Here is a 26,823-nt window from a genome sequence, read left to right on the forward strand (position 1 = left end):
TTTCTAGATAATACAGGAGATGACAAAACTGGTGTGGATGGTTGGGGGGAGGCTAAGGGCCGGGTACCCTGGTCAGATGTCCAGCTCTGAACCCGGAGGAGGCCGAAGGGGCTGGGCAGGAAGGCGGCAAATCCCTGGGAGCAGGAAGCTGCAGCAATCAGGGAAGACCCTGCTACCCTGGAAGTGCCTCATGTCCCGTGGGGGCTGGGTGGACACACACATAAGAGCTCCAGGCCAGCCAGCTGCTAGGGCCACTCGCCCACCACTGCCCGCGAACCATGCTCTCCGCCACTCTGCTGGCCCTGGCCCTGGCCCTGGCCCTGCTGGGCAGTGCCCATGCCAGCCCCAAAGGCACCTCCTATGAAGCGGGCATCGTGTGCCGTATTACCAAGCCTGCCACCCTGGTTTGTAAGTACCATGGCTGCCCTTCTGCCCACCCATCTGTCTGTCCATCCAGGGCTCCTCTTAATGACACCCACTGTGCCAGGGGGTTCCCTGGCCAGAAGCCAGCCCTAGAGCCAGGAGCCACTCAGGGCAGCTGTAGCCCAAGGAGGAGAGTGCCCTGCATTGAGATGGGCTAAGCAGAGCCACCCTCACTTTTTCCTGACCTCACCTTCAAGGTCAAGCTCTCTGAGGAGAAGGTGCCTACTGGGCTGCGAGCAGCCAGGTAGAGGGGTTAGTGTTTGTATGGGACTCAGGGTCAATCTGAAGTTTCAACTAAGGTTCAGAGCAGAGCCAGGTGGGGGTTAGGTTCTGGTGAAGATTAGGAGGTCAGTGTGTATTTGGTGTTAGGGGTCATTTTATGGCTAGGGCTGGGGGTCAGCAGGAGTTCACGCTAGGGAGGCTGTGTGGGACTGCTGTGTGGCCTTGAGCAGTTCACTTCCCCTCTCTGGGCCTCAACCTCTTGCTCAGTACAAGGGAGGCTAAATGCAATGATCTCTGGAACAGACTATCCCAAAGTGTGAGACACAGGATTGTAGACTTTGCACACTGGGGTTTTGTACTGGTGGTCACAGCATGGTCGGGGTGAGGCTGGGGTCAGGATGTGGCCGGGATCAGGGGTGCCATTTGATGGGATCGTGGAGTTCCTGTGTGTCAGGATCCAGAGGCTGGGATATAACTGGGATCTCTGGCTGGGGTCAGAGGTCAGGGTTCTCTCCATGTCCCCAGAGAATAGTCATTCAACTTGCACCCGGAATGAGGCCCAGTCCAGCCCCTCAGCTTTGAGGCTTGATGGGAGGCTTCATCCTCCACCCAAAGAGTCCCAGTCACTGCCTCTCTTCCAGTGAACCAGGAGACCACCAAGGTGATCCAGACGGCCTTCCAGCGAGCCAGCTACCCAGACATCAAGGGCGAGAAGGCCATGATGTTCCTTGGCCAAGTCAAGTATGGTCTGCACAAGTGAGTTGAGCCTGGGTGTGAACAGCCTGGGGGGAGGGGAGGAGGAACAGAGCCTGGGACTTGCCCCTAGCCCATGCAAGTAAGGGCAACCAGGAGCACTCAGGCCTTTCCACTTGGCTTGGTACTAGGGTCGGAAGCCCAGCGCCTCTGCTCACCAGCCATGATTCTTCATCCTGCCCCCCACACCTGTGGGGATTTATTGACGTGTATCACCTGTCCCAGAATCCCCTGTAAGATTCGGACCTTGAAAGGGTCCTTTTCCACAGGTAGGGACAGATTTGGTATAAGGGGAGGCAGGATAGAGGGACTCTTGGCAAAATGGGTCTGTTGACTTGACTCGGGATGATAGTGACAGCCAGTCATCTTTACAAACAATGTCTCATCTGTACCAGTTAAAATCAGTTGCTATCAAGTAGACCCCGAGTCCTGGTAACCCCATGTGTGTCAGGGTAGAACTGTGCTCCGTAGGGTTTTTGTGGCTGAGTTTTCAGAAGCAGATTGCCAGGCCTTTATTCCAGGCGCTTCAGGGTGGATTCAAAGCTCTGATCTCTCAGTTAACACGTTAACTGTTTGTACCACCCAGGGACTCCTCATCTGCACCGTCCCCCCAATAGCCCTGCTTAAAGGACACAAAAGCCCAGAGAGGTTCAACAGCTTGGAAGTCACACAGCGAGGCAGGGAGAGCATGTATGAAACAGGCCTGAGCACAAAACTTGGGTTGCCTCCTGGTACACATAACTTCCTGGCCCCTCAGGCTGCCCTGGAGCCTGGGTCTCTGTCTGTGCCTCTGTCTGAAATTCTACAGGAAGAGACCTTATCTTTGTTCTAAGACCAATCTCACCCCCCCCAGCCCCTACCCCCAAAACAAAACAAAACAAAAGCAAGTTTAACCCAGGTGGACTCTTTACACAGGTAACTTGGTACTGGAGTTCTTGAAAATGTTTTAAAGCCACTAGGGGACGCTAGTGATGCTGGAATGCAGCCTCGCCTTGGGTGAGGAAAGCTGCCACCTAGCTCAGCCCCTGGCACTCTGTGGGAACTTGGGCTTCAATTTCCTTTTCTGTAAAATGAGGATAATACCATCGTCCATCTACAGTGCAAGAGGTCAGAGATGGCAAAAGAGCCTTGAAAAGTTAAGAGATAGCAATAATTCAATAAGTCCAGACTGTCCCAGAATTGATTTTGTTAACACATAACTTTTATCTAAAACAGATATGAGTGGAGATAAAATATGATTGGCCATGAGGGAGATTATTTGAAGTTGGATAATGGGTATAATCAGAATTCTTTATACTATTCTCTCTTTTAAAATAAATAAGTAGAACAGAACAGGGAGGAAAAAAACACGCAGACCTGGATTCTCCTTGCTGGGCACAGTAAATTATAGTGGCTATTATACTATATTACTTTACATTATATTATAAGCCACTATAATATACTGGGAGCCCTGGTTATACAGTGGTTAAGCACTCAGCTGCTAACCTAAATATTTGCAGTTCCAATCCACCAGCTGCTCCGCAGGAGAAAGAGGTGACAATCTACTTCCATAAATATTTACAGCCTTGGAAACCCTATGGGGCATTTCTACTCTGTCCTGTAAACCACCAACCAAACCCATTGCCATCGAATCAATTCTGACTCATAGCAACTCTATAGAACAGAGTAGAACTGCCCCATAAAGTTTCCAAGGAGTGCCTGGCAGATTCAAACTGCTGACCCTTTCTTTGGTTAGCAGCCGTAGCACTGAGCCAGTATGCCATCAGGGTTTCCCCCTGTCCTATACGTCACTATAAATCGGAAGCAACCTGAGAAAAACTGGTTTATAATATAGTGGGTGGGACAGGTCTGGGGTCAAATTCCATTTCTGCTGAGGCTGTTTTAAGCCACATAAGCTCTCGGAGCCACTTCACCTCTGTCTAGTGGGTACAACAATAGTAGCCACCTCATGGGCTTTTGAGGGTTGAAAGGAAGCTCCAGTAATCTCTGGGTGCAGTGCTGGCATGTGGTAGCTGCTCGGTGCCCAGTAGCTGCTTTTATGATGTCACATTCCACTTGCTGAAGCCAGGACCATGGAGCAGGCTTGCTGTGCGTAGACTGTGTGAGAGTCTGATTGTGTCCCACTGTCCTCCCTGCCTCTGGTCTCTGCCCTCTGGTCCTTGCTTTCTGGGGTCCTCACTGAAACACCCCCTGCAGAACAGACTGTCCTTCAGGCTCAGCCCTGAGACCTGAAGCCAAATCCCTCGCCTGGCATTCAGGGCCCTCCCTGGCCTGGCTGAGGCTGCCTTCTGAGTCGAGCCTCCTTCTATTCTCCTCCAAACTGCCCTTCATCCTGCTCAACTGCTGCACACCCTCCACTCCAGAATCACCTCCTCAAGGAAGCCCTCTGGATTCTCTATCGTTGCCATAACAAAAGGCTTAAAACAGCACACATTTACTATCTTACAGTTCTGAGATTCAGCACTGGTCTCACAGGGCTCAAATCAAGGTGTTGGCAAGGCTGCATTCCTTCTGGAGGCTCCATTTCCTTTTCCAGGTTCTCGATGGCACCCACATTCCCCGGCTCATGGCCCCGCTCTCCTTCTTCAAAGCCAGCAACGTCACATCTCTTTGAGCATTCTTCCATAGTTACAGCTCCCTCTGCCTCTCCTGTTCTGCCTCCTCTGGCCACTCTTAAAGACCCTTATGATTACGCTGGGCCCACCCAGGTGATCCAGGATCATCTCCCCTCCTCAAGGTGTCTGCAAATTCCCTTTTGCCATGTAAGGTAACATAGCCACAGTTTCTGGGAATTAGGATGTGGATGTCTCTAGGGGCCACTCTTTTGCCTACCACAGCTTCGTTGGTCCCCCAGGCAGAGTTGGAGGCTTGCTCACTGGGGCTCCCTGCATCACCCAGCTCCTGAGGATGACTCTCTCCTTCTGTATGTTCCGAGCTCCAGGAAAGTAGCACAGGGCTTCTCCCAGTGTAGGCCATGGTTGAGCAAGTGGGGGTGTGACAAAAAAACCACTTTCTCCCCATCCCCAGGCCCCACGGTGCCCACCCACTCCTCCTCTGTTCTCCCAGCATCCAGATCAGCCACGTGTCCATTGCCAGCAGCCAGGTCGAGCTGGTGGAAGGCAAGTCCATCGACATCTCCATCCAGAATGTGTCTGTGATCTTTAAGGGGACCCTGAACTATGGCTACACCGGTGCCTGGGGGTGAGCATTCCCACTCAACTGACATGCTGTGTGGCCTGGACCACCCCCTGCCCCTTTCTGGGCTGCAAGGCTGGAGGGCAGAACGAGGGTCCTGGGTCCTTGGCTCTTTACAGGTTGGGCGTTGATCAGTCTGTAGACTTCGAGATCGACTCCTCCGTTGATCTCCAGATCAACACGGAGCTGAGTACGTATCCTGTGCCCTGGGGAGGCAGGGAGGCTGGATTCCAGGAGCTGGCCTCAGCGGGGTGGGGCTGTGCAGACAGGGGGTTCTGAGGCTGCAAAAGGAGGCACAGCCTGGGAAGCAGGTGGGGGGGCCCAGAGCTGGTCCATCTCCCTCTGGCAGCATGTGGGCCTCGCCCGGTGGTTGAGGCTACCCTGATGTGGTGTTGGTGCCTATCTACAGCCTGTGACTCTGGTCGTGTGCAGGCTGATGCCCTTGACTGCTATCTGTCTTTCCACAAGCTGCTCCTGCATCTCCACGGGGAACGTGAGTAAGTGCTGAACCTCTGTGGCCCCTATCCCTTGCTTGTGCCCCATCCCGTCTGTGTGAGCCCCTGAGTGGATGGTAGTGTGTCCACTGCCCACAGTCATCCACATCTGGGGGCATCAGCACCCTCAGTGAGGTCACTTACTCCCCCTCCCTACCAATAGCCCCAGAAATAATAATAATAATAATAATAATAATTGTTATATCAATAATAGTCCTATCAATAGCCCCCAAAATAATAATAATTATTATTGTAGCTAGAAATAATTGTTGACAGTTTGCTGTGTCCCAAGCACCTTTCCATGCCAACCCTAGGATTCTGTTATCAACCCCATTTTTACGTATGGGGAAACTGAGGCACAGAAAACCTAGGCAGGGAAGAAAGACTTGTATCCACTGAGCACATCCTGCATCCCAGACATCACACTAATCCACAGCTAAAGTTCCCAGCCAGTGCCAACTGGGTGTTTCCTGTGGGCCAGGCACTGCGTTAAGGCAGTTAATTTAATCCCCACAACAACCTTTGAGCAGACACTATGATTTTCCTCATTTTAAACTGGTTTAGAGAAGCTAAGTAACTTGCCCAAGGACACACAGCTCGCCATTCGGGGGCAGCGGATAGGATTTGCATCCAACACCCTTCAGCCCCAGAACCTGAGCTTCTGAGTGCTCTGCTCTCCTGCTTCCTGGAGAGGAGGGCTGTTTGTCTTGGCTAATCCTTTGTAATTTTTTTTTTTTTAATCCCCTGTCAAGGAGTTGTGAGAAGCCTCATTGCACAGAGGAGGCTACTGAGGCTCAGAGAGGCAAAGAGACATGCACAATTCACACAACAGTGACAGTCCCAATAGGAGTGTGGGAGGGACCTGGTGGGGGGCAGGGAGGAGCCCTCGATTCAGGCCTCTCTCTGCCCATGGAGCAGACGAGGATTGGACTCTAGCATGTCCATGTGTGTGAGTGTGCAGCAGGTGCAAATGTCACTGGACTGGGGCCTCCTGAGGGACTCTGGGGTGGTGCAGCAGTGAATATCCATGCCTGAATTCCAGCTCTGAAGGCCCTTGGGAGTGTCTTTGCCTCTCTGAGGCTCAATGTTCTCAGCTGTGAAATGGGCATGATGATGTCTGCCTCCCAGGCAATTTGAGGGTCCTAATGCTGGCAGAGCCCCAAGCAGTAGGTACTCATGAACCAGGCAGGGCTGGAAGGCACTCACTGTATGCTTGCTCCCCTCAGGCCTGGGTGGATCAAGTATCTGTTCACAAACTTTATCTCCTTCACCCTGAAGCTGGTCCTGAAGGGACAGGTGAGTGAGGTCTACTAACCCCACCTAGCCCTGCCAGTCTACCATAGAGAACACTGAGCAGTCCAGGGTCTTGCTCAGGAGGCTGGACTGACCTCCCTCCCTGCCCTTCCCTGAGAAAGTGCCCACTGTGGCCAGGCCCCTCTACCCATTCCCAGTGGTGCCACCCCACCCAACTAGAAGGAGGCACTATCTTTGCCCCTACTCGGGTCTCCTCTCCAGGTCTGCAAAGAGATCAACGTCATCACCAACACCATGGCGAACTTTGTCCAGAGAAGGGCTGGTGAGTGCAAGTTGGCCTGACTGCCTCAGAAGGCAGTGTGAGAGCCAGAGGGTTGTCCGTGGTCACTGTGTGACCTTCAGACAGTCACTCCCCTCAGCTGGGCCTCATGGCCCCTGACTCTGACGCTTGGTGATTAGTTATGGTCAGGCTATGGCAAATTGTTTCCCCCAGACCATGTGCACCCCAGGACCCACTTTACAGATGGGGACACTGAGGCTGGAGGCTGAGGGCACCTGCTTGTGGAGAGGGCACTAAGTTGGTGAATCAGGGCAGGCGGGACCGGACCCCAGTGTCTGGACCCCTGTGGGCTGGTTCCCCCAATCTGAGGCCCCGTCTCAGTGTTTCCCTCCCCGCAGCTGACTTCGTCTCGGGCACAGACATCCAGGTGGACATTTCCCTGACAGGATCACCTGTCATCAAAGCCACCTACCTGGAGTCTCATCACAAGGTGGGAGTGGTAGGAGGGTGAGAGCTGGAACTCAACCTACTCCTTGGGCTGGGTCCTCGCATGTGCCCTGATGCTAACCCCCCAGTTTCAACCCTATGGAGACCAAGTGCCCACACTGACCAGGCCCAGTCCAAGGCCAAGGCCCCATTGCCACACCTTCTGTAGGGCCTTTCCTGATGCCATAAGCCCTCTTAGCAGACATCAGGGCTCCCAACTCCAAGGATCCCAGCGAGGCACCAGGCCCTTCCTAGATGGCTCATTGGCTTTTGTCAACCAGTGGCATGGGGGAGTCACCCCACTCCCCCTCAGAGGATCTGAGAAAACCTTTGTACCCTTTATAACTTTGGATGTAGATTCAGTTGCCGTAACAGAAAGACCCAGAATGATAACAGCTTAAACAAGATAGACATCTATTTCTCTCTCTCATGTAATAGTCCAGGGGTTCACAGTCCAGGATGGAATTGGTGACTCCATGGGGTCCAGGCTCCATCTGTTGTGTACTCCACCATCTACAGGGTGTGGTCTTTGTCCACATGGTCCAAGATGGCTCACCTGACCACTACCACATCCACTTCTAAAAAAGAACTTCTAGTCAGGAAAAATGGAAAGGCAGGTGGTGGGAGATCTTCCATTTAAGGGCATGACCCAGAAGTTGCTCCCATCACTTTTGCTCACTTCCCATTGGCCAGAACTTGGTCACATGGCCACACCTAGCTGCAAGGGAAGCTGAGAAATTTACTCTGGATAACCATGAGCCCAGCTAAAAACTGGGTATTACAGAACTCTGAGAGAGATGGGGAGAATGGATTTTAGGGAACAACCAGCCATCTCTGTGGTGGAGTTTCTCCCCAGAAGAGTATAGAAAATACTTTCAGGGGTTTATAGAGACCCCTGAAGCCCATTCACAGACTACTGGGCTGGATACTATTACAGGGGCCAGGAACAGGGCAGTGGCTCATTTTCCTGATTTCAGCTGCCAGGGGCTGATGGCCAGTTGGCTATCTGCTCCCTTAAGGTGCAGGGCCTGGTGGTCAGCCAGGGTGGAGGTGGGGACGTGAGGCCCGTGGTCTCCCAGGTGTTCTGATGGACATCCTTGCTGGAATAGAAGCCAGTGAGGGTGGGGACCATGCCTGTCTGTTTCATCTTCTATCTGGCTCATCTTACATGCCGCCTGGGGCATAGCAGGCACTTGGGAAATATTCGTTGAGTGAATGAAAGACCAGCTGGGTGGGGGCCTTAGTTCTGAGAGCAGCTCTTCCTCAGTTTCCACACCTGCACTCCAGACTGCATGCTTTCCAAGGCTCTTTTTGGTCCCGCTGAAGATGATACATGGGGAAGGGCAGGGGAGTGTCCAGCCAGCACCCCGGCTTTCTCCAGGGACTTGTCATCTACAAGAATGTCTCCGAGGACCGCCCTCTCCCCAACTTCTCGCCCAGCCTTCTGGGGGATTCGCGCATGCTGTACTTCTGGTTCTCTGAGCAAGTCCTTGACTCCCTGGCCAAGGTTGCCTTCCAGGAGGGCTACCTCATGCTCAGCCTAACAGGGGATAAGTTCAAGGTAAGTGGAAAGGGCCAGGCTGATGGGGGAAGCCACTCATGTGTATGATATGTATGCGTGTATGCACACATGTGTGGAGGGGGAGGGAACTCTGGGAAACAGGCAAAGGATTATAGACTGTCTAAGCCAGAACAAAAATACTGAAGTCCAGTGTTTTAATTATCTCATGCTGCTATAACAGAAATACCACAAGTGGATGGCTTTAACAAACAGGAATTTTTTCTGTCACAGTTTAGGAGGCTAGAAGTCTGAATTCAGGACACCAGCTCCTGGGGAATGCCCTCTCTCTTTGGGCGGTGGGGGGAAGGTCCTTGGCATCAATCTTCCCCTGGTCTAGGAGCTTCTCAGGGCAGGGACCTCAGGTCCAAAGAATGCACTCTGTTCCTGGCACTGCTTTCGTGGTGGCATCTCTCTTTTCACTTCTCTCTTCTTTTATGTCTTGTAAGATGAAAGGTGATGCAGGCCACAACCTAGAGAAACTCCCTTTACATCGGAGAAGGGATGCAACCTGAGTAAGGGTGTTGCATCCCACCCTAATCCTCTTTAACGTAATCTAATCTTGCCTCATTAACCACAGGCAGAGATTACTGTTTACCATACATAGGAAAATTACATCAAACCACAAAATGGAGGAAAACCACACAATACTAGGAATCATGGCCTACCTGAGTTGACGCATATTTTTGGGGGACACAATTCAATTCATGACAGTTCAGCACCCATCAAGGCCTACTACATGCTGGTACTACCACGTGTCTGTCAGTTTGTCCTACTGTGGCAGCTTGTATGTTGCTGTGATACTGGAAGCTTTGCCACTGGTATTTCAAATACCAAGAAGGTTACCCTTGTTAGACAGGTTTCAGTGGAGTTTCCAGGCTAAGTCAGACTAGGAAGAAGGACCTGGCAGTCTACATTTGAAAAATTGGACAGTGAAAACCTTATGAATAGCAGCTGAACATTGTCTGATATAGTGCTGGAAGATGAGCCCCTCAGGCTGGAAGGTACTCAAAATACAACAGGGTAAGAGCTGCCTCTTTAAAGTCAAGTCAATCTTAATGACATGGTTGGAGTCAAGCTTTCAGAACCTTCATTTGCTGTTGTTGCATGACTCAAAATGAGAAGAAACAACTGCAAACATCCATTAATAATCAGAACATAGAATGTAAGAAATATGAATCTAGGAAGACTGGAAGTTGTCAAAAACAAAACAGAGCATATAAACATCAACATCCTAGTCATTAGTGACCTTAAATGGACTGGTATTGGCCATTTTGAGTCAGACAATCATATGGTCTACTATGCCGGGAATGACAAATTGAAGTGGAATGGCATTGCGTTCATCATCAAAAAGAAATTTCAAGATCTACCCTGAAGTACAATGCTGTCAGTAATAGGATGATATCCATACACCTACAAGGAAGACCAGTTAATACAACTATTAGATCAAATTTACACACCAACTACTAGGGCAAAGATGAAGAAACTAAAGATTTTTATCAACTTCTACAGTCTGAAATTGATCAGACATTCAATCAAGATGCATTGATAATTACTGGCAATTGGTATGTGAAAGCTGGAAACAAAGAAAAAGGATCGGTAGTTGGAAATTTTGGCCTTGGTGATAGAAATGATGCTGGAGATCTGATGATGGAATTTTGCAAGACCAAAGACTTCTTCATTGCAAATACCTTTTTTCAACAACATGAATGGTGACTATACACATGGACCTCACCAGATGGAATACACAGGAATCAAACTGACTACATTTGTGGAAAATTGTGGGTGATGGAAAAGCTCAATGTCATCAGTCAGAACAAGGCCAACTGTGAAGCAGACCATCAATTGCTCATATGCAAGTTCAAGCAGAAGAAAATTAGAACAAGTCCACAAGGGCCAGAGTATAACCTTGAGCGTATCCCACCTGAAGTTAGCGACCATCTCAAGAATAGATTTGACGTGTTGAACACTAATGATCGAAGACCAGTAGAGTTGCAGAATGACGTCAACGACATATATGAAGAAAGTCAAGAGGTCATTAAAAGGACAAGAAAGAAAGAAAAGACCAAAATGGATGTCAGAAGAGACTCTGAAACTTGCTATTGAACTTAGAGTAGCTAAAACGAATGGAAGAAGTGATGAAGTCACTGAAGGTTTCAAAAGGCAGCTCAAGAAGACAAAGTAAAGTATTATAATGAAATGGGCAAAGACCTGGAGTTAGAAAACCAAAAGGGAAGAACACACTCAGCATTTCTCAAGCTGAAAGAACGGAAGAAAAAATTCAAACCTTGAGTTGCACTATTGAGGAATTCTTCAGGGAAAATAAATGACACAGGAAGTATCAAAAGAAGATGGAAGGAATACACAGTCACTGTACCAAAAAGAACTGGTTAATGTTCAACCATTCAGGAGGTAGCATATGATCAAGAACCTATGGTACTGAAGGAAGAAGTCCAAGATGTACTGAAGGTGTTGGGGAAAAACAAGCCTCCAGGAATTGACAGAATACCTATTGAGACGTTTCAACAAACGGATACAGTGCTGGAAGCACCCAATTGTCTATGCCAAGAAATTCCAAAGACAGCAGCTACCTGGCCAACTGATTGGAAGAGATCCATATTTGTACCCATTCCAAAGAAAGTTGATCCAATGGAATGTGGAAATTATTAAACAATATCACACACACATAAAATTTTGCTGAAGATCATTCAAAAGTAGTTGCAGCCATACATGGACAGAGAACTGCCAAAAATTCAGAAGAGGATGTGAAACAAGGGATATCATTGCTGATATCAGATGGCTCATGGCTGAAAGCAGAGAATACCAGAAAGATCTTTGCCTATGTTTTATTGACTATGCAAAGGCATTCGAAGGTGTGGATCATAACAAATTATGGATGATGTTGTGAAGAATAGGAATTCCAGAACACTTAATTGTGCTCATGAGGAACCTGTACTTAGACCAAGAGGTAGTCATTTGAACAGAGCAAGGGGGTGCTTTGTGGTTTAAAGTCAAGAAAAATGTGCATTAGGGTTGTATCTTTCACCATATTTATTCAGTCTGTATGCTAAGCAAATAATTCGAGACGCTGGACCATATGAAGAAGAATGGGGCATTGGAGGAACACTCATTAACAACCTGCAATATGCAGACGACACAGTCTTGCTTGCTGAAAGTGAAGAGGACTTGAAGCACTTACTAATGAAGATCAAAGACCACAGCCTTCAGTATGGATTACACCTCAACATAAAGAAAACAAAAATCCTCACAACTGGACCAATGAGCAACATCATCATAAATGGAGAAAAGATTGACGTTTTCAAGGATTTAATTTTATTTGGATTCATAATCAGTGCTCACAGAAGCAGCAGTCGAGAAATCAAAGGACACATTGCACTGGGCAAATCTCCTGCAAAAGTGTTAAAAAGCAAAGATGTCACTTTAAGACTAAAGTGCATCTGATCCAAGCCAAGGTGTTTTCAATGAACTCATACGCATGTGAAAGGTGGACAACACAACGAATAAGGAAAACCAAAGAAGAATTGATGCCTTTGAATTATGATGTTGGCAAAGGATATTGAGAACGAACAAATCTGTCTTGGAAGAAGTACAGCCAGAATGCTCATTAGAAGCAAAGGTGGTGAGACTTCGTCTCATGTCTCACATACTTTGGACGTGTTATCAGGAGGGACTGATCCCTGATGAGGGACATCATGTTTGATAAAGTAGAGGGTCAATGGAAAAGAGAAAGACCTCAAAGAGATGGATTAACACAGTGGCTGCAACGATGGGTTCAAGTACAGCAATGATTGTGAGGATGGCGCAGGACCAGGCAGTGTTTCATTCTGTTGTGCATAGGGTCGCTATGAGTCGGAACTGACTTGATGGCACCGAACAACAACAACAACAAATGTGCCGATGAATCCCTGAATGGTAAAAACAGTTAAGCACTTGGCTACTAGCTGAAAGATTGGCTGTTTGAATCCACCCAGAGGTGCCTCAGAGAAAGGCCTGGAGCTACTTCGGAAAGATCACAGCCATTGAAAATCTTATGGACCATAGTTGTACTCTGACACACACGGCGTTGCCTTGAATCAGAGTCAACTCATCGGCTACTGGTCGTATGTGCTGGGTGCTTTAATACGAATATAAAGTTTGGCAAAGAGTAAGCGTGCAATAAGTGTAAGCTGATGTTAATATCTTTGTTGTGCTCCCTGAGGTGAGGACTATTCTTGCCTCCATTTTACAAAAAATAAAATAAAATCCAAGCTTAGAGAAGGTAGGTTTCTTGCTCAAGGTCACACAGGTGGTTTTCAGTCAACGCCTATCTTTGAACCAATGGGGAAACTGGGGCTCACAGAGGGGAAGGAAATTGCCCAGGAGTGACAGAGCAGGGACCAGAAGCCAGGCCTTCTCAAATCTTGTCTGGAGTGGGGTGGGTGTTGGGTCTGGGGAGAAACCCAGCCATTGATACCTCGCCTTCTCCCTGCAAAGTTTCTTTCTGAGGACTAACCTTCCCACCAACTTCTACCACTTCTCCATCTCTATGTAGGCAATGCTGGAGACCCAGGGCCTCAACACCAATCAAGATGTCTTTCAGAAGGTAACAGTCCCCCTGAGTGGGCTTAACCTTGTGCACACTCCAATCCTGCTCTTGCGTCGGGATCTACCACCCCCCTCCCACCCTGCCCCAATCAATAACAACAACAACGGCAACCGTAATAGCTAACACTAGGAGGCAGGCACTGAGCTATACACTGTATTACATCCCTTCCTTCAGTGCTCAGAGCACCTCAATGAGGGAGGCACTTTTATGATCTTTGTTTTACTCACAGGGAAACTGAGATGCAGAAAGGCCCACAGATTGACCGGAAGCTTCCAGTTAGTAAATGGCAGAGCTGAGTTTGAGCCTAGCTGTGTGGCCCCCAAAGACTGTGCTTTATGCCCCTACTCTATGGGCATTAACCAGGCCATAGGGCCTTGTGGGGGGCTGGGACTCCGGGAGGCAGCCCCAGGCTTAGACAGCCACAGCAAGAGGATGCTACTCTTGCTTGCTCCCAATTCCAAAGCCAACCTTGAGCAAGCCTCTTGAGGTGAGAACCTCTGCCTGCTCTTCCCATATGGATGCCCATAATCTCCTTAACGCAAGGTTCCACTAAGAACCCACGATCCCCTACCTCAAATGGGCTCTTGTCCTTTCTGGGTAACCTTTCTCAGCTTTCTAGTCTATTCACTGGCCTACCATCTGCAATGACTTCTTCAGTCCTTCCCTACTATCGTCAACTCTCCAGCTGCCCCCTCCTATCCACTTTCTACCTTCTGCTCTACAAACAACCTTGCCTACTACTTCACAGAGCTGGGCAGTGCCGTCAGTAGAACTCTCCTTCATCTTTCTGCTCCCAGTCCTAGTGATTCACCCATACCTGTGCCTTCCTATTGTCCTTCTGTTCTAATAGACCATGGTCGCTCTGCCCATCTGAACCTCAGACCTGCCTTTTCTGTCCCTCCCCAGTCTGTGAATCAATATCTCTCTTTCTCTCTTGCTCCTTCCAGTTCTGCAACTCAGAATCTTAGTCATGATCTTAGCCCCTTCTTCTCCCTCACTGTCATCTCTGAGTCCTATCCACTTTATGTCCTATCTCTACAGTCTGTCCCCTTCACTCTGCACCTCCACCCTAGGCCAAACTACCATGGTCTCTTGTGGGGACCCTTCTACAGCCTCCTCGTGGGTCTCCCTACATCCTGGAGCTCTTACAGCTTGTTCCCCCCACACCAGCCAGAATAATCTTTTTCAAGAAGCAAAACTGATTATTCACCTACCTGCTTAAAACTCATCCTTTATGGATAAGACTCTTAGGATAAAAGCAAAATTCTCTGACATGGCCTCCAGGGTGCAGTATTTTCTAGCCTCTGTCTACCTATAAATGTAGTTGTTTCTCTAAGGATGCTTTTAAGATTTTTCTCTTTGACTTTGGGGATTCAGCAGTTTCTCCAAAAGATGTGGATTTGGTTTTATATGTACTGCTTGGGACCCAGTGTGATTGTTCAGTTTCTCAGCCACTATCTCTTTGATTATTACCTCTCCCCCATTTTCTCTATTCTCAACTTCTTGAATTTCCATTAAACATATGTTGGGCCTTCTTATTCCATCTTATGTGTCTCTTGGTTGTTCTCTCATATTTTCAATCGCTTTATATCTCTCAACTAAATTATTGACCAAACCAAACCAAACTTGTTTCCTTGGAGTCAGTTCTGACTCATAGCAACCCTATAGGACAGAGTAGAACTGCCCCATAAGGTTCCCAAAGAGTGGCTGGTGGATTTGAACTGCTGACCTTTTTTTTTTTTATTATTTATTAACTTTTATTGAGCTTCAAGTGAACGTTTACAAATCAAGTCAGACTGTCACATATAAGTTTATATACACCTTACTCCGTACTCCCACTTGCTCTCCCCCTAATGAGTCAGCCCTTCCAGTCTCTCCTTTCGTGACAATTTTGGCAGCTTCCAACTCTGTCTATCCTCCCATCCCCTCTCCAGACAGGAGATGCCAACACAGTCTCAAGCGTCCACCTGATATAAATAGCTCACTCTTCATCAGCATCTCTCTCCTACTCACTGTCCAGTCCCTTTCATGTCTGATGAGTTGTCTTCGGGAATGGTTCCTGTCCTGGGCCAACAGAAGGTTTGGGGACCATGACCACCGGGATTCCTCTAGTCTCAGACCATTAAGTATGGTCTTTTTGTGAGAATTTGGGGTCTGCATCCCACTGATCTCCTGCTCCCTCAGGGGTTCTTTGTTGCGCTCCCTAACAGGGCAGTCATCGGTTATGGCTGGGCACCAACTAGTTCTTCTGGTCTCAGGATGATGTAGGTCTCTGGTTCATGTGGCCCTTTCTGTCTCTTGGGCTCTTAGTTGTCGTGTGACCTTGGTGTTCTTCATTCTCCTTTGATCCAGGTGGGTTGAGACCAACTGATGCATCTTAGATGGCCTCTTGTTAGCATTTAAGACCCCAGACACCACATTTCAAATTGGGATGCAGAATGTTTTCATAATAGAATTATTTTGCCAATTGACTTAGAAGTCCCCTTAAACCATGGTCCCCAAACCCCTGCCCTTGCTCCACTGACCTTTGAAGCATTCAGTTTATCCCAGAAACTTCTTTGCTTTTGGTCCAGTCCAGTTGAGCTGACCTTCCATGTATTGAGTATTGTCCTTCCCTTTACCTAAAGCATGAACTGCTGACCTTTTGGTTAGCAGTCGTAGCTCTTAACCACTGTGCCACTGGGGCTCCAAATTATGGACAGTTTCTTCAAATATCTTTTTTCAATTCACTAATTCTTTTTACTGTGTCTGTTTACTCATCTACTGAATTTTTATTTCAATATCAATAGTTTTCCTAAAAAAAAAAAATTCTATTTAATTGGTTTTCAAATCTGTTTTTTTTTTTTTTTTAACTCTGGATTCCTGCTGTTTTACTATGGCTTCTTCCTTTAATCATTTAAAAAAGATTAATTTAGTTTCTTCCAGATTGTTCTATCATGTCAGATTTTTGGGGGTACTTATCCACTTATTTGTTGTGCTTGCTAGCTCATGGTGGATGGTTTCTTTGTGTGGTCTGTAATTTTTTGTCTATTTGTAAAATCATACTTAGTGGGGTTGGTTTTTCTGTGGATGTACTCTGCTCCCTACATTACCTAAATGTCCTTAGAGGGTGGTTTTGCATTTATTTGTGCTGGGGATCCCAGAAGTTACACGTTCATTTTTCTGCTAATTTCTCAGTTCAGGAAGTCCTGCACATGCTGGTGGTATGAAAAATGCTCCAGGCCTCCATATGCATGAGCCTGGGTTTTCCATTTACAGCCCTGTCTCTACCGCAACACTCCTTGTGGCTTCCTTTCTTGAGTAAAGTATTTTAATCTCCTTTTCATTGAGGGAAAAGTCTTTTTCTACTTCCTCATCTCACTTTTTATCCTCTCAGGGTGTTAAAATCCCAGGTCAGTGTGATTTGAACCAACATCCAGGTCTTTTTCTCTCTGGGCCATCTGCTTACAGTTATGACCATCAGTTCCCTCTTCTTCTCTAGCACCTAAGATTGTCCCTTTCTTTATTTTGAGCTCATTTTTTTAATGTATTAAATTAAAACTTTGTTGTAATGTGTGCATTGCTTCAATTCTGTGAGGAGGGGGAGCCCTGAGTTCAGTCCAATAGGCTGCACATTGGAGGTCCAGCTGACCTGCTCAAGCCACCTCAGGCTATACTCCCCAGCCCCACTGGCTGCCTGCTGTTCCTTATATCAGTCATATTCCTTCCACAGGTCCTTTGTCCATGCTGTTCGCTCTGCCCAGAATGCTTTTCCTGCTTTCGTTCCCCATCCAACTTCTCCTCAACCTCAGTGAAGGCCTCCCTCACCTCTCTGACTAGTTTAGATGGCCTCTTGAGGGCTCTTGTAGCCTGATGTGTCTTTCCTTTGAAATACTGCCCAGTTGCAACTTTGCAGTTATTTATAAGATTATTTAATAAATGTTGAACTTCCTGAAGGTAGAGACCATGTCTATTGGCTCTCTACTATATCCCCACCTTCTAGTCCAGGGCTGAAGCATCGTCAGGACTCCATAAATATTGTTAAATAAAAACAATAGGCATATCTTTTGAAGGGTTACCATGCAACAGGTCCTGTTCTAAACTTTTTACATGGATTATCTCAGTTAATTTTCACAACAACCCTACGTGGTAGACACTGTTATGATTCCATTTAACAGATGAATAAGGTGAGCAGGGCAAGGAACAGCGTCAGTGTTATACAGAAGAGAAAACGGAGGGTCAGAGAGGGCCAGGTCGTGCCCAAATCACAAAGCAAATCAGTGATGGGGTGGGGCTTAGGCTCAGGTCTGAGTCACTACCCTGGGCTGCTTCCTTTCTTCCCAGCCCTGGGATGCCAAGTCAGCTTCCTTCCCCCCCCCACCCCCCCCACCCCGTCATCTCCAGGACAATGGCTGCAGCTGTTCTAACTGGCCCCTGTCCTGGACATGGGGCCCTTGTCTCCCACAGCTTTTCGGTGGCTTCCCTACCAGCCAGGCCCAAGTCACTGTCCACTGCCTCAAGATGCCCAAAATCTCCTGTCGACATCGGGGCATTATGGTCAATTCTTCTGTGATGGTGAAATTCTTCGTTCCACACCCAGGCAGGGAACTCTTTGTGGCTTACTCTTTTGAAGAGGTGAGATGGGTGCTATTAAAGGCTGGGAGCAGGGAGCCTAGCCCACATAGGGGACATCTGGGGCAGGAATCTGCGGGTCTCTGAAACCTCCAAATTCTTCCCATTCATCTCCACTGTGATTGGTTGTTTCTTAAACATGGCTTTCCTTCTGAAAATTGTAGGATATAAGTTAGGAGGGGTACATATGAGGGTTTTGCCAATTTTAGGAATATATTATTTCTTAAGCTGAGTGGTGGGACATGGGTGTCTGTCACACAGGTCCACTGCCCCGTCCATATCCACTAGGGCCACGTGAGTTTACATATTCAGAATTTTGTGGCTTTTAGAAAGGTCTGTGTGATATATTACAGAAAACTTCCAGTGGGGTTGGGGTGGTACCCCATGATCAAACAGTTAATATTCCTCCAGCATATAGATATTCACAAGAAGTGAGATAAAGGCTATAAATAATCTCCCATCCAAATGGCCAGGTTTTGCTGACAAACTTATGGAAAAAAAAACAACTTTCAGTTTTCAGAGATTGTTTGATTTTGGAATTGTCGATAAGGAATTGAGGACCAGTGTTATCCGCAATGTCTTTTTGTATGTCTTCAATATTTCTTAATACAGTAAAAACGAAAGATTAAAATAATTCATGAACATTCTAGAAAATACAGAAAAGAATAAAGAAGAAAACCACAGTCACCCATTAAGCCCTTGCCCAGAGACCCCCCCATTGTGGACACTGGGGTGCGTTTCCTTCTGGCATTTTATTATTTTTTAATAAACTTTTTTATTTTGGAATAATTTTAGATTTGAAGACAAGTTGCAAAGATAGTGTACAGAGTTCTCATATACTCTTCCCCCAGTTTTCCCTGTTATCATCTTACACAACCCAGGTACACTTATCATGACTAAGAGATTAATATGGGCACATGACTATTAGCCAAACTCCAGACTTTACTGGAATTTTATCTGTCTCCACTAATGTCCTTTTTCTGTTCGAGGATTCCATGTTACATTTAGCTTATTTTAAGACTTTAAAATTTTCCTGCTGTTTTATTTATTTCTTTTTTTCTTATTTAAGGATCTGAAAAGTTCAGCATACTCTAACAAACACCTGTAAAGCCAGAATGTTCTGTTTGTTCTAAAAGGATTCACAGCCCTCCCCAACGTGGACTTTTCTAGGAGTTCCCTCAGGTTTCTGCCTCCTGAAGACTTACTTCCCTTCTTGCTTTGTGTTTGGGGTGTACAGAAACGTTTTCAACAATCTGTGTTTACCAGGCCTTCCATGTGTGGAGCTGAGGGGAGTGCTTCTGGAAGGGAGAGTTAGCTGGATCTCAAGGGACAGGGAGAGAGTGATAACAAAGGTGTCCACTGAGGGAGGAGCATAAACAGGACCTGAAGAGGGAAATCCCAGGATGTGTTGGTGGGAGGGGTGTCCTTTTTAGCTGGAAGAGTTGCAGGTCAGGCCAGGGAGGCAGGTCAGGCCATGTCGTGAAGGCCAGAAGGAGGTGGTAGAAGCCAAAGAAGGCTTTGGAATGGGAAGTGGGGAAAGCTGGTACGATTGGGCTGGCAGTGCAGGTCGGTTGGGTTGAGGAACATCAATCTGAGCCCCGCCGAAATGGCAGAGAGTGGGAGCAGCCTTCGGGGGTCAGCTGGGCCACCCCTTCACTGTATAGAGGGAGCCCCAGAAGCCAAGATCCAGCAGGAGACTAGTTCAAGGTCACATTCATGACAACGTCAGAAGTTTCTGTCCCCCCGGGCTTTTTACTTGTTTGTTTGTTTGTAGTCAACAAATATATGCTCAGTTCTTACACCTAGCCAGGCCTAGATGGTTCCTGACCTCAGGAAGTACATACAGACTAATAGACAGAGATAGACAATAAGTAACTAGTCAAACAAAAGACTATATAACCACTAATGGAGCCCTGGTGGCACTGTGGTTAAGAGCTTGGCTGCCAACCAAAAAAAAGGTTGACAGTTCAAATCCACCAGGCGCTCCTTGGAAAACCTATGGGGCAGTTCTACTCTGTCCTATAAGGTCGTTATGATGCTGCTGGTCCATACACCCCACTTGGACTAATGCCAATCTAGTGTATAAAAATATAGATAAACCAAACTGCGAGCAGATCGGACCTCTGTTGCTTTGGTGGTGGTCTGGAGGTGGAGGAAGTGAGCTAAGTGGGGAAGTCTGGCCGGGTTTATTTCTGACCAGTGAGGGAAGAAGTGGTTGGGAGGTGGATAAGTCAGAAACCAGGAGAGAAAATGACCATGTGACTTCTCACATCCTGACGGTGAAGCCTTGGGTGCTGGGAACTTTCTCTGGTTTTCAAAAGGTCAACAGCTAGCCTGGGCCCCAAGACCCACTGCTCCCCATTTCTCTCTGATCAATTGGTGCAGAGTTGAGGGTCCCGGGTAGGGGGCATTACTCTCTGCTGAGGGAAGGCCTGCTGCTCACTGTGAATCTGGTTTCTCTCCCCAGGACACCATCGCCACTCTCCAGGCCTCCTATTCCAAGAAGAAGCTCTTTCTAAGCCTCTTGGATTTTCAGTATGTACTGCGAGAGGGGAGGGGTGAGCAGCTCAGCAAATCTTTCCCTGGCTTCTCTAGTGCCAAGCATGGCATTGCTGAGGAAACATAGCTCCTTCCTTCCATAGCTAACTCCCAGGATAAGACTCCTACCAACAAAAAAAAAAACCCAAACCCATTGCTGCCTACCTGATTCCGACTCATAGTGACCCTATCGGACGGCTTAGAACTGCCCCATAGAGTTGCTAAGGCTGAAATCTTTGCGGAAGCAGACTGCCACATCTTCCTCCCATGGAATGGCTGACGGGTTTGAACCACCAACCTTTCTGTTAGCAGCAAAACACTTAACCACTGCACCACCAGGTCTCCTAAGACCCCTACTCAGAGTCTTAATTGAGAGGGAGAGGCACCAGGAGAAATGGAGGGAGGCCAGAGCAGAAGGGACTGCTGGAGCAAAGGCCCAGAGGGATGGGGGTAGCTGGAATGGCGGTCTGAAGAGTGTCCTCTAGAGGGCTCTTTCAAGGAAGGTCTTAAATCTATTAGACAGAAGTCCTTAGACTTATTGCTAGAGTTTCTTTTGGGGAGTGTTATGGGAGGGGGCCCAAGTGAGGGCCGAACTCTCATCTCTTTTTGGTTTCAGGATTAAACCAAAGACTGTTTCCAACTCGACTGAGGTGGGTAGTCCTGAGTGACTGGGAGAAATAAGCCCTGTAGGACTTTATGCCTTCAAGAAAGCAGACAGAGGGCCCTAAAGAAAATCAGACAACAGACCAAAGGAAATTAAAGCAGATGGTCGTTCCCCTGTTGCTTGTGGACCTTCTCCCTGTTGTGTCTGTAGGAGAGCCCTTGGGCTGCGGAAATGGAATCATAGTGGTGTGAGGAGGTTGGACGGGAGAGTACTAGTCAACCAAAACCTCCCTGGGCTTCAGTTTGCCCTCTGTGGAATGCAGTAACAGTCCTAGCTCTCCTCAGGGTCTAGCAGGGATCACTCATAAGAGGCACTGTCTGGTGGGGGTAGGGGGAAGGCTCAGGAGGAGAAGTGTGGGTTGGATGGGCAACTGTCCCCCTAGCCTGTATGACCCTCTGCCCTGTGGGTCACTTCTCTGCTCCCAGGGAGCACTGTACTCCTGAGTCTCTAATTGGCAGAGCTCCGAGTCCATCCAGAGCTTCCTGAGGTCGATGATCACCACAGTGGGCATCCCTGAAGTCATGTCTCGTAAGTGTGGGCTGGAGAAGAGGTTGGGGGACACCGAGCATGACGAGGAGGCTCTTACTTCATCTTCTAGGCCCTTCCCAGAGCTCCAAGTGCCTCTGACTCTCCAGCCATCAAAATCTATCAGTCTTATGACCCTTGCCCTCAAGGCACCTCTCCGTCCTGGTGACAATGCATGCCAGTGACTTAGCCAGATGCACAGACCCCTGGTCCTGGTTTGTTGTTGTCTTTGTTGTTAGGAACCATCGAGTTGATCTTGTCTCACAGCAACCCCATATGACAGAGTAGATCTGCCCCATGGGGTTTTCCAGGCTGTAATCTTTACAGGAGCAGATGGCCAGGTCTTTCTCCCACAGAGCTGTGCTGTGTGGGTTTGAACCACCAACCTTTCAGTTAGGAGCCAAGCACTTAACCACTGAGCCACCAGGGCTCCTCTTGGTCCTGGTTTACCTGGAGAATATTATCTCTGCCACCCAATAGGTGGCTCAACCCCCTTTAAAGGCACATGATTCAAATGGCAATTTGTTGTGGCAGAAAGAACCCTGGGCTGGGAGGTCGAAGACCTAAGTTATAGCCCAGCCCTGAGCCTCAGTTTCCCTTCCTATAAAATGAGAATGTTGAACTTGGTATGATGAACTTGATGATTCCTTTTTGAGTCTGACATTGTAGGCTCTTTGTCCTTAAGAGGTGACTCGAATAGTGGAATCTCAGGCATCGTAACAGGGTGTGGGGGGATTATTTTGGAGAAGGCACAGTTGAGAGCTTTCTGCCTCCTTCCCCCAGGGTATGTGGTATATTGAGCTGGCCTTGCACTCAACTTGAGTATCTGCTTGTCCACATGTGGTTTGGGTAGACACGGAAGGAGTGGGGGGAGCGCTCAGTTAAGATCACCCTGGCTGGGTAGCTTGGGCTCTCTGGACCTCAATTTTCCCCATCTGTACTAAGGAGACAGATTAAACTATTACTAGAGCTCCTTGCAGGAAGCCACTCTGTGTATGGCTTCAAAGCTCCTTTGGTAAGCTTCTTGGGGTGAGGAGTGACCCCTAGGGCGTGTTTGAGCAGTGACCGCCACAATCACCAGTTGCCATCGAGTCGACTCTGACTCATGGCACCCCATGTGTGTCAGAGTAGAATTGTGCTCCACAGGGTTGCCAATGGCTGATTTTTCAGAAGTAGATCTCCAGGTCTTTCTTCCAAGGTGCATCTGGGCAGGCTCAAACCTCCGACCTTTAGTAAACAGCCAAGCATATAACCATTTGCACCACCCAGGGACTCCTAAGCAGTGACAGATGCTCCCTAAGCTTCCTTCCTAGCAGGGTAGATCTGGCAATCTATAGGCTGTGTGGCCAAGGGTGGGGGAGGGGCTCAAGATTGGGGCAGAGTGAAATTTCTCAGGACAGCGATGGCCATCCTGCAACCAGATGACCTCTGCCATCACTCGTCCTCACCAGCATTTGACTTTTCATGTAAATCAAAGAGAAACTAATGTTTATGCAATATTGGTCTGGAGGGGCCCCAGTGTCTCCGGATGCCTGGGGTGCCACAAACCTCAGGCTGACCCTACTCCCCAAGAAGGGCTGACCCAGTTCTCTCCCCCATGACCCAGGGCTCGAGGTGATGCTTACAGCCTTCATGAACAGCAAAGGCCTGGACCTCTTCGAAATCATCAACCCTGAGATTATCACTCGGGATGTGAGTACAAAGACCTCCCAGCCCCCAGTTCCTGGGGAGGGGGCCCCCAGGCAGCATTCTCCGGATGACAGTTGGCTGTGCAGAGACCAGCAGAGGGGTCTCCACCGGCTTGCTCCCTGGGGCCTGGCACTTAGGGCATCAGCCCAGCCTGATCATCTCCCCTCCTACTCTGTCTAGGGCTACCTGCTGCTTCAGATGGACTTTGGCTTCCCTGAGCACCTACTGGTAGATTTTCTCCAACACTTGACCTAGAAGGCTCCCAAGAGGTTGGAATGGAGCTCAAAGCAGAAGGCACTCCAGCTTGGCTCCACTCCATCAGACTCACAGCTGGAATGCTGGAGTCTCTGTCCAGGGTGGCTGGGCCAGGGAGGGGGTGGAGAGATGGAGACTGGGTCCCAACCTCTTCTTGTCAGGAAGGCCTGTTGGCATTAAAGGGCTGTATTGGAAGCTGGGGGAATACTTCTTCTGTGGCTGGAGGATATGAGGGTGGGGAAGGAGAAGATAAGCATGTCTCATGGGTCCTTCCCCCTTTGCTGGACACATTTGTTGTGCCTCATCCCTGGCAGTCCCCCCTCCTTTCAGCGCCCCCTCCCAATTCTATCCACCTGCCAAGCATCTGCTTCTAAACCCTCGGTGCTCCCCAGGGCCTGGAGGAAGAAATCCAAGCTGCTCACCTTGGAGTCTAGGCTTGTCACGATTACTACCAGCTGCTGTTGAGTCCATTCTAATTCATGGCAACCTCAGGTGTGTCAGAGTAGAACTGCGATCCATAGGGTTTTCAATGGCTGATCTTTTGGAAACAGATCTCCAGGCTTTTCTTCTGAGGTACCTCTGGTGGACTTGAACCTCCAACCTTTCAGTTAGTAGCCAAGCGCATTAACCATTTGCACTGCCCAGAGACTGTCTCCATGATGGGATCCTGGATCCCTTCCAAACTCATCTTCATAATCTACCACTCCTCAGCAGAACCTCTTCCCATCACACTGGTGCTGCTGCCTTTGCTGGACAATCCCGACAAGTTCTGTCCAAGTAGGCCACCCTCCTCCCACCCCTCCAGAACCACTCCACCCTCCCAGGGACAGATCAGGCCTTCTTCTCTGGGAACCTGTGCCAATCACCCACAAATACCCTCTGATGTCTCCCTTCCAAATCCATGCGCCTACTACCCATATGTACCACTCACAGGCCCTTAGCTCATCAACCCTGAGGCTCCAAGGAGCACCCACATACCCAAGACACAGATGATGAGTCCTCAATAGCAAACAACAGAATACAACTCTTGTGAAAACCAAAAAAATGACTATATTTGGGGGCATCTGGAATAGCTCATAGAATGAACAGGAGGCTGCAAACCCTGGCTTGGATCTTAGGGTAGAGCCCAAGGCACCTTGGGGCCTTGAGATAGCAAGGACTCCCCAGAGGTTTCATCAGGTGGCATCTAAGGAAGGATCAGTCCCAGTTGGTTTCCCATCCTTGCATTGGTCCTAATTGGCTGAGCGTGGGTGAAGTCCCACCCCTTGGCTGGGAACAGACAGGGCACTTTGATGGGCAGCCCTATGCAAGTTTCCACCCTGAGGAAACTCACATTTGGGGTGGGGTACCGGCAGGGACACTCATTTTCAATCTCAGTCTGGCCAGTAGAAATGATGACATTGGGCTGTGTCCTGAAGGCTGAGCAGGAGTTTGCCAAGTGGACACATGAGAAAGGTGCCCCAGCCAGAAGGACAGCAAGTTAGGTCTGGAAATATTCACTCACTCACTCATCAATTCACTGATGAGTTTATTTCAGTCATTGATCAAACATGTTGTTGTTGTTAATTGCTGTTGAGTTGGCTCTGATTCATGGTGACCTTATGCACGACAAAACAGAACATTACCTGGTCCTGCATCATCTTCATGATCACTGGTATGTTTGAGTCCATAGCTGTGGCTATTGTGCCAATCCATCTCATTGAAGGAGTCTCTCATTTTCATCGGAACTTCACCAACCATGATATCCTTTTGCAGCTGTTGGTCTTTCCTGATGATACGTCCAAAGTAAGCGAGTCTAAGTTTTGCCATCCTCACTTCTGAGGAATATTCTGGTTGTATTTCTTCTAAGACTGATTTGTTTGTTCTTCTGGCAGTCCACGGTAGATTCTTTGCCAACACCATGAACATACCAGATCAAACATACCGGATAATTTTGATTATCCTACATTCTCTCCAAGAGGTGGAACCTTGGACCTAGATGCTGGGACACATCATGTGGCTGCCTTGTTGGTCAGCAGAGAGCTTCTCTCAGACCCTCTCCCTCCCTTCCCCCAAGGCCCTTTCAGGCCCTTTGCCCACCCACCATCAAAAGTCCTATCATCTCTTCTGACCAGTCTCCTGCATGCATGTTCTCATTCTCTGTCCCACATGGTTCCGGGGCTGGATAGAAAGTGTGGCAGGATGGGGGAAACAGAGGTCTGGCATATGTGGAGGAGGGGGAGGAGGCCTTCAAAAAACAAATCAGGATTTTATATGGAAAAGAAACCTCTCAGGAGCAGATTTCCAGCCCATCTTATTATGGTCAGAGTGTCTTCTTCCCATCCTCCAGCTACAATACGAAAAGTTCCTTTGTCTCACCCTAGACTTGGGAAGTACCAGACTCCAGAAGGGGTGTGTGTGAAGAAGATGCATCCTGCCATATTGGCCAAGCAGGGTGGGGAAAAACAAAGGAAATGCAAAGGCCCTGGAGTAGAAGGGAGCATGACAGCTTCGAGAAATTTAAAGAAGGCTGGTATAGCACAGAGAGCAAAGGGGAGAGGGTGAGAGAGGAGGCCAGGGTGACAGGCAGGGTCCAGATCACGAAGGTGGCAAGGGTTGACACAACCCTTATTTTAAAGGCCAAAATAGATGACCAGGAAGCAGGGGCTGGGGTGGAGATTTGCAGTGGGATGCCCCCTTTAGTTTAGGACGATTTGAGGGGACGGTACAATCTTCTGAATGAGGTCCCTCCCAACCCCTTCCCTCTCCAAGTACTTTCTTCCTGTTTCTCTTTTTTGTTCAGGGCCCAAAGCAAGGGTCTGACTCACTAAGCTGAGTAGGCGCACTTGTGGGGGGCAGGCAGGCTTCCACAGGTGCCCTTGGCAGACAAAGTCAAAGCCATCTCATCTATCCACCCATCCCTGACTCTAATGTGAGAATTCCAAGCCTTGAGATATTAGCCTATGACCTTATTAGGAGCCTCTCTCCCCACAGAGCGTTCCCTGCAGAGGGCTGGAAAACCCCAGGCCTCCCAATGCCAAGATGACAATATCTTGGCAGCCCAGGACAGCTGCTTTCCTGAGTAGAAATTTCATCATCACTGGGGCAGACAGAGAAGCTGCTTGGCGTCCTGCCTCTTGTGGACCCCGGCCCAGCTGGGATCCCTCACCAGAAGGCCCTGGGGCTCATTTCTGCTCTAGAAAGGAAGGTAGGTCTTCTCCACCTTCAGAGAGCAGCTCCCCAGGACTGAACTAGGAGGGCTCTTAGACACTACCATACCACCCAAGGAGT

The 26,823-nt window shown here is 48.5% G+C and overlaps 1 protein-coding gene across 2 annotated transcripts; it reads left to right on the forward strand.

Moving 5' to 3' along the window:
* The first annotated feature begins 219 nt into the window (after positions 1–219).
* Positions 220–23,869, forward strand: CETP (cholesteryl ester transfer protein). 2 transcript variants are annotated; one of them, XM_049864622.1, is made up of 16 exons: positions 220–408; positions 1,287–1,401; positions 4,465–4,599; positions 4,713–4,783; positions 5,003–5,090; positions 6,314–6,383; positions 6,603–6,663; positions 7,020–7,111; positions 8,489–8,668; positions 13,218–13,268; positions 17,718–17,885; positions 20,350–20,417; positions 21,037–21,070; positions 21,543–21,612; positions 23,216–23,301; positions 23,479–23,869. In XM_049864622.1, the coding sequence occupies exons 1-16, from the start codon at positions 279–281 to the stop codon at positions 23,551–23,553; spliced, it is 1,494 nt and encodes a 497-aa protein (XP_049720579.1). In that variant the 5' UTR covers positions 220–278; the 3' UTR covers positions 23,554–23,869. The 2 variants fall into 2 exon arrangements, 1 of the variants encoding a protein (XP_049720579.1); XR_007514703.1 differs by lacking the exon at positions 23,479–23,869 and having other exon boundaries at positions 21,510–21,612; positions 23,216–23,242.
* Positions 23,870–26,823: the final 2,954 nt, after the last annotated feature.

The sequence above is a fragment of the Elephas maximus genome, chromosome 21, assembly GCF_024166365.1.
Source record: "Elephas maximus indicus isolate mEleMax1 chromosome 21, mEleMax1 primary haplotype, whole genome shotgun sequence".
Lineage (NCBI taxonomy): Eukaryota > Metazoa > Chordata > Mammalia > Proboscidea > Elephantidae > Elephas > Elephas maximus.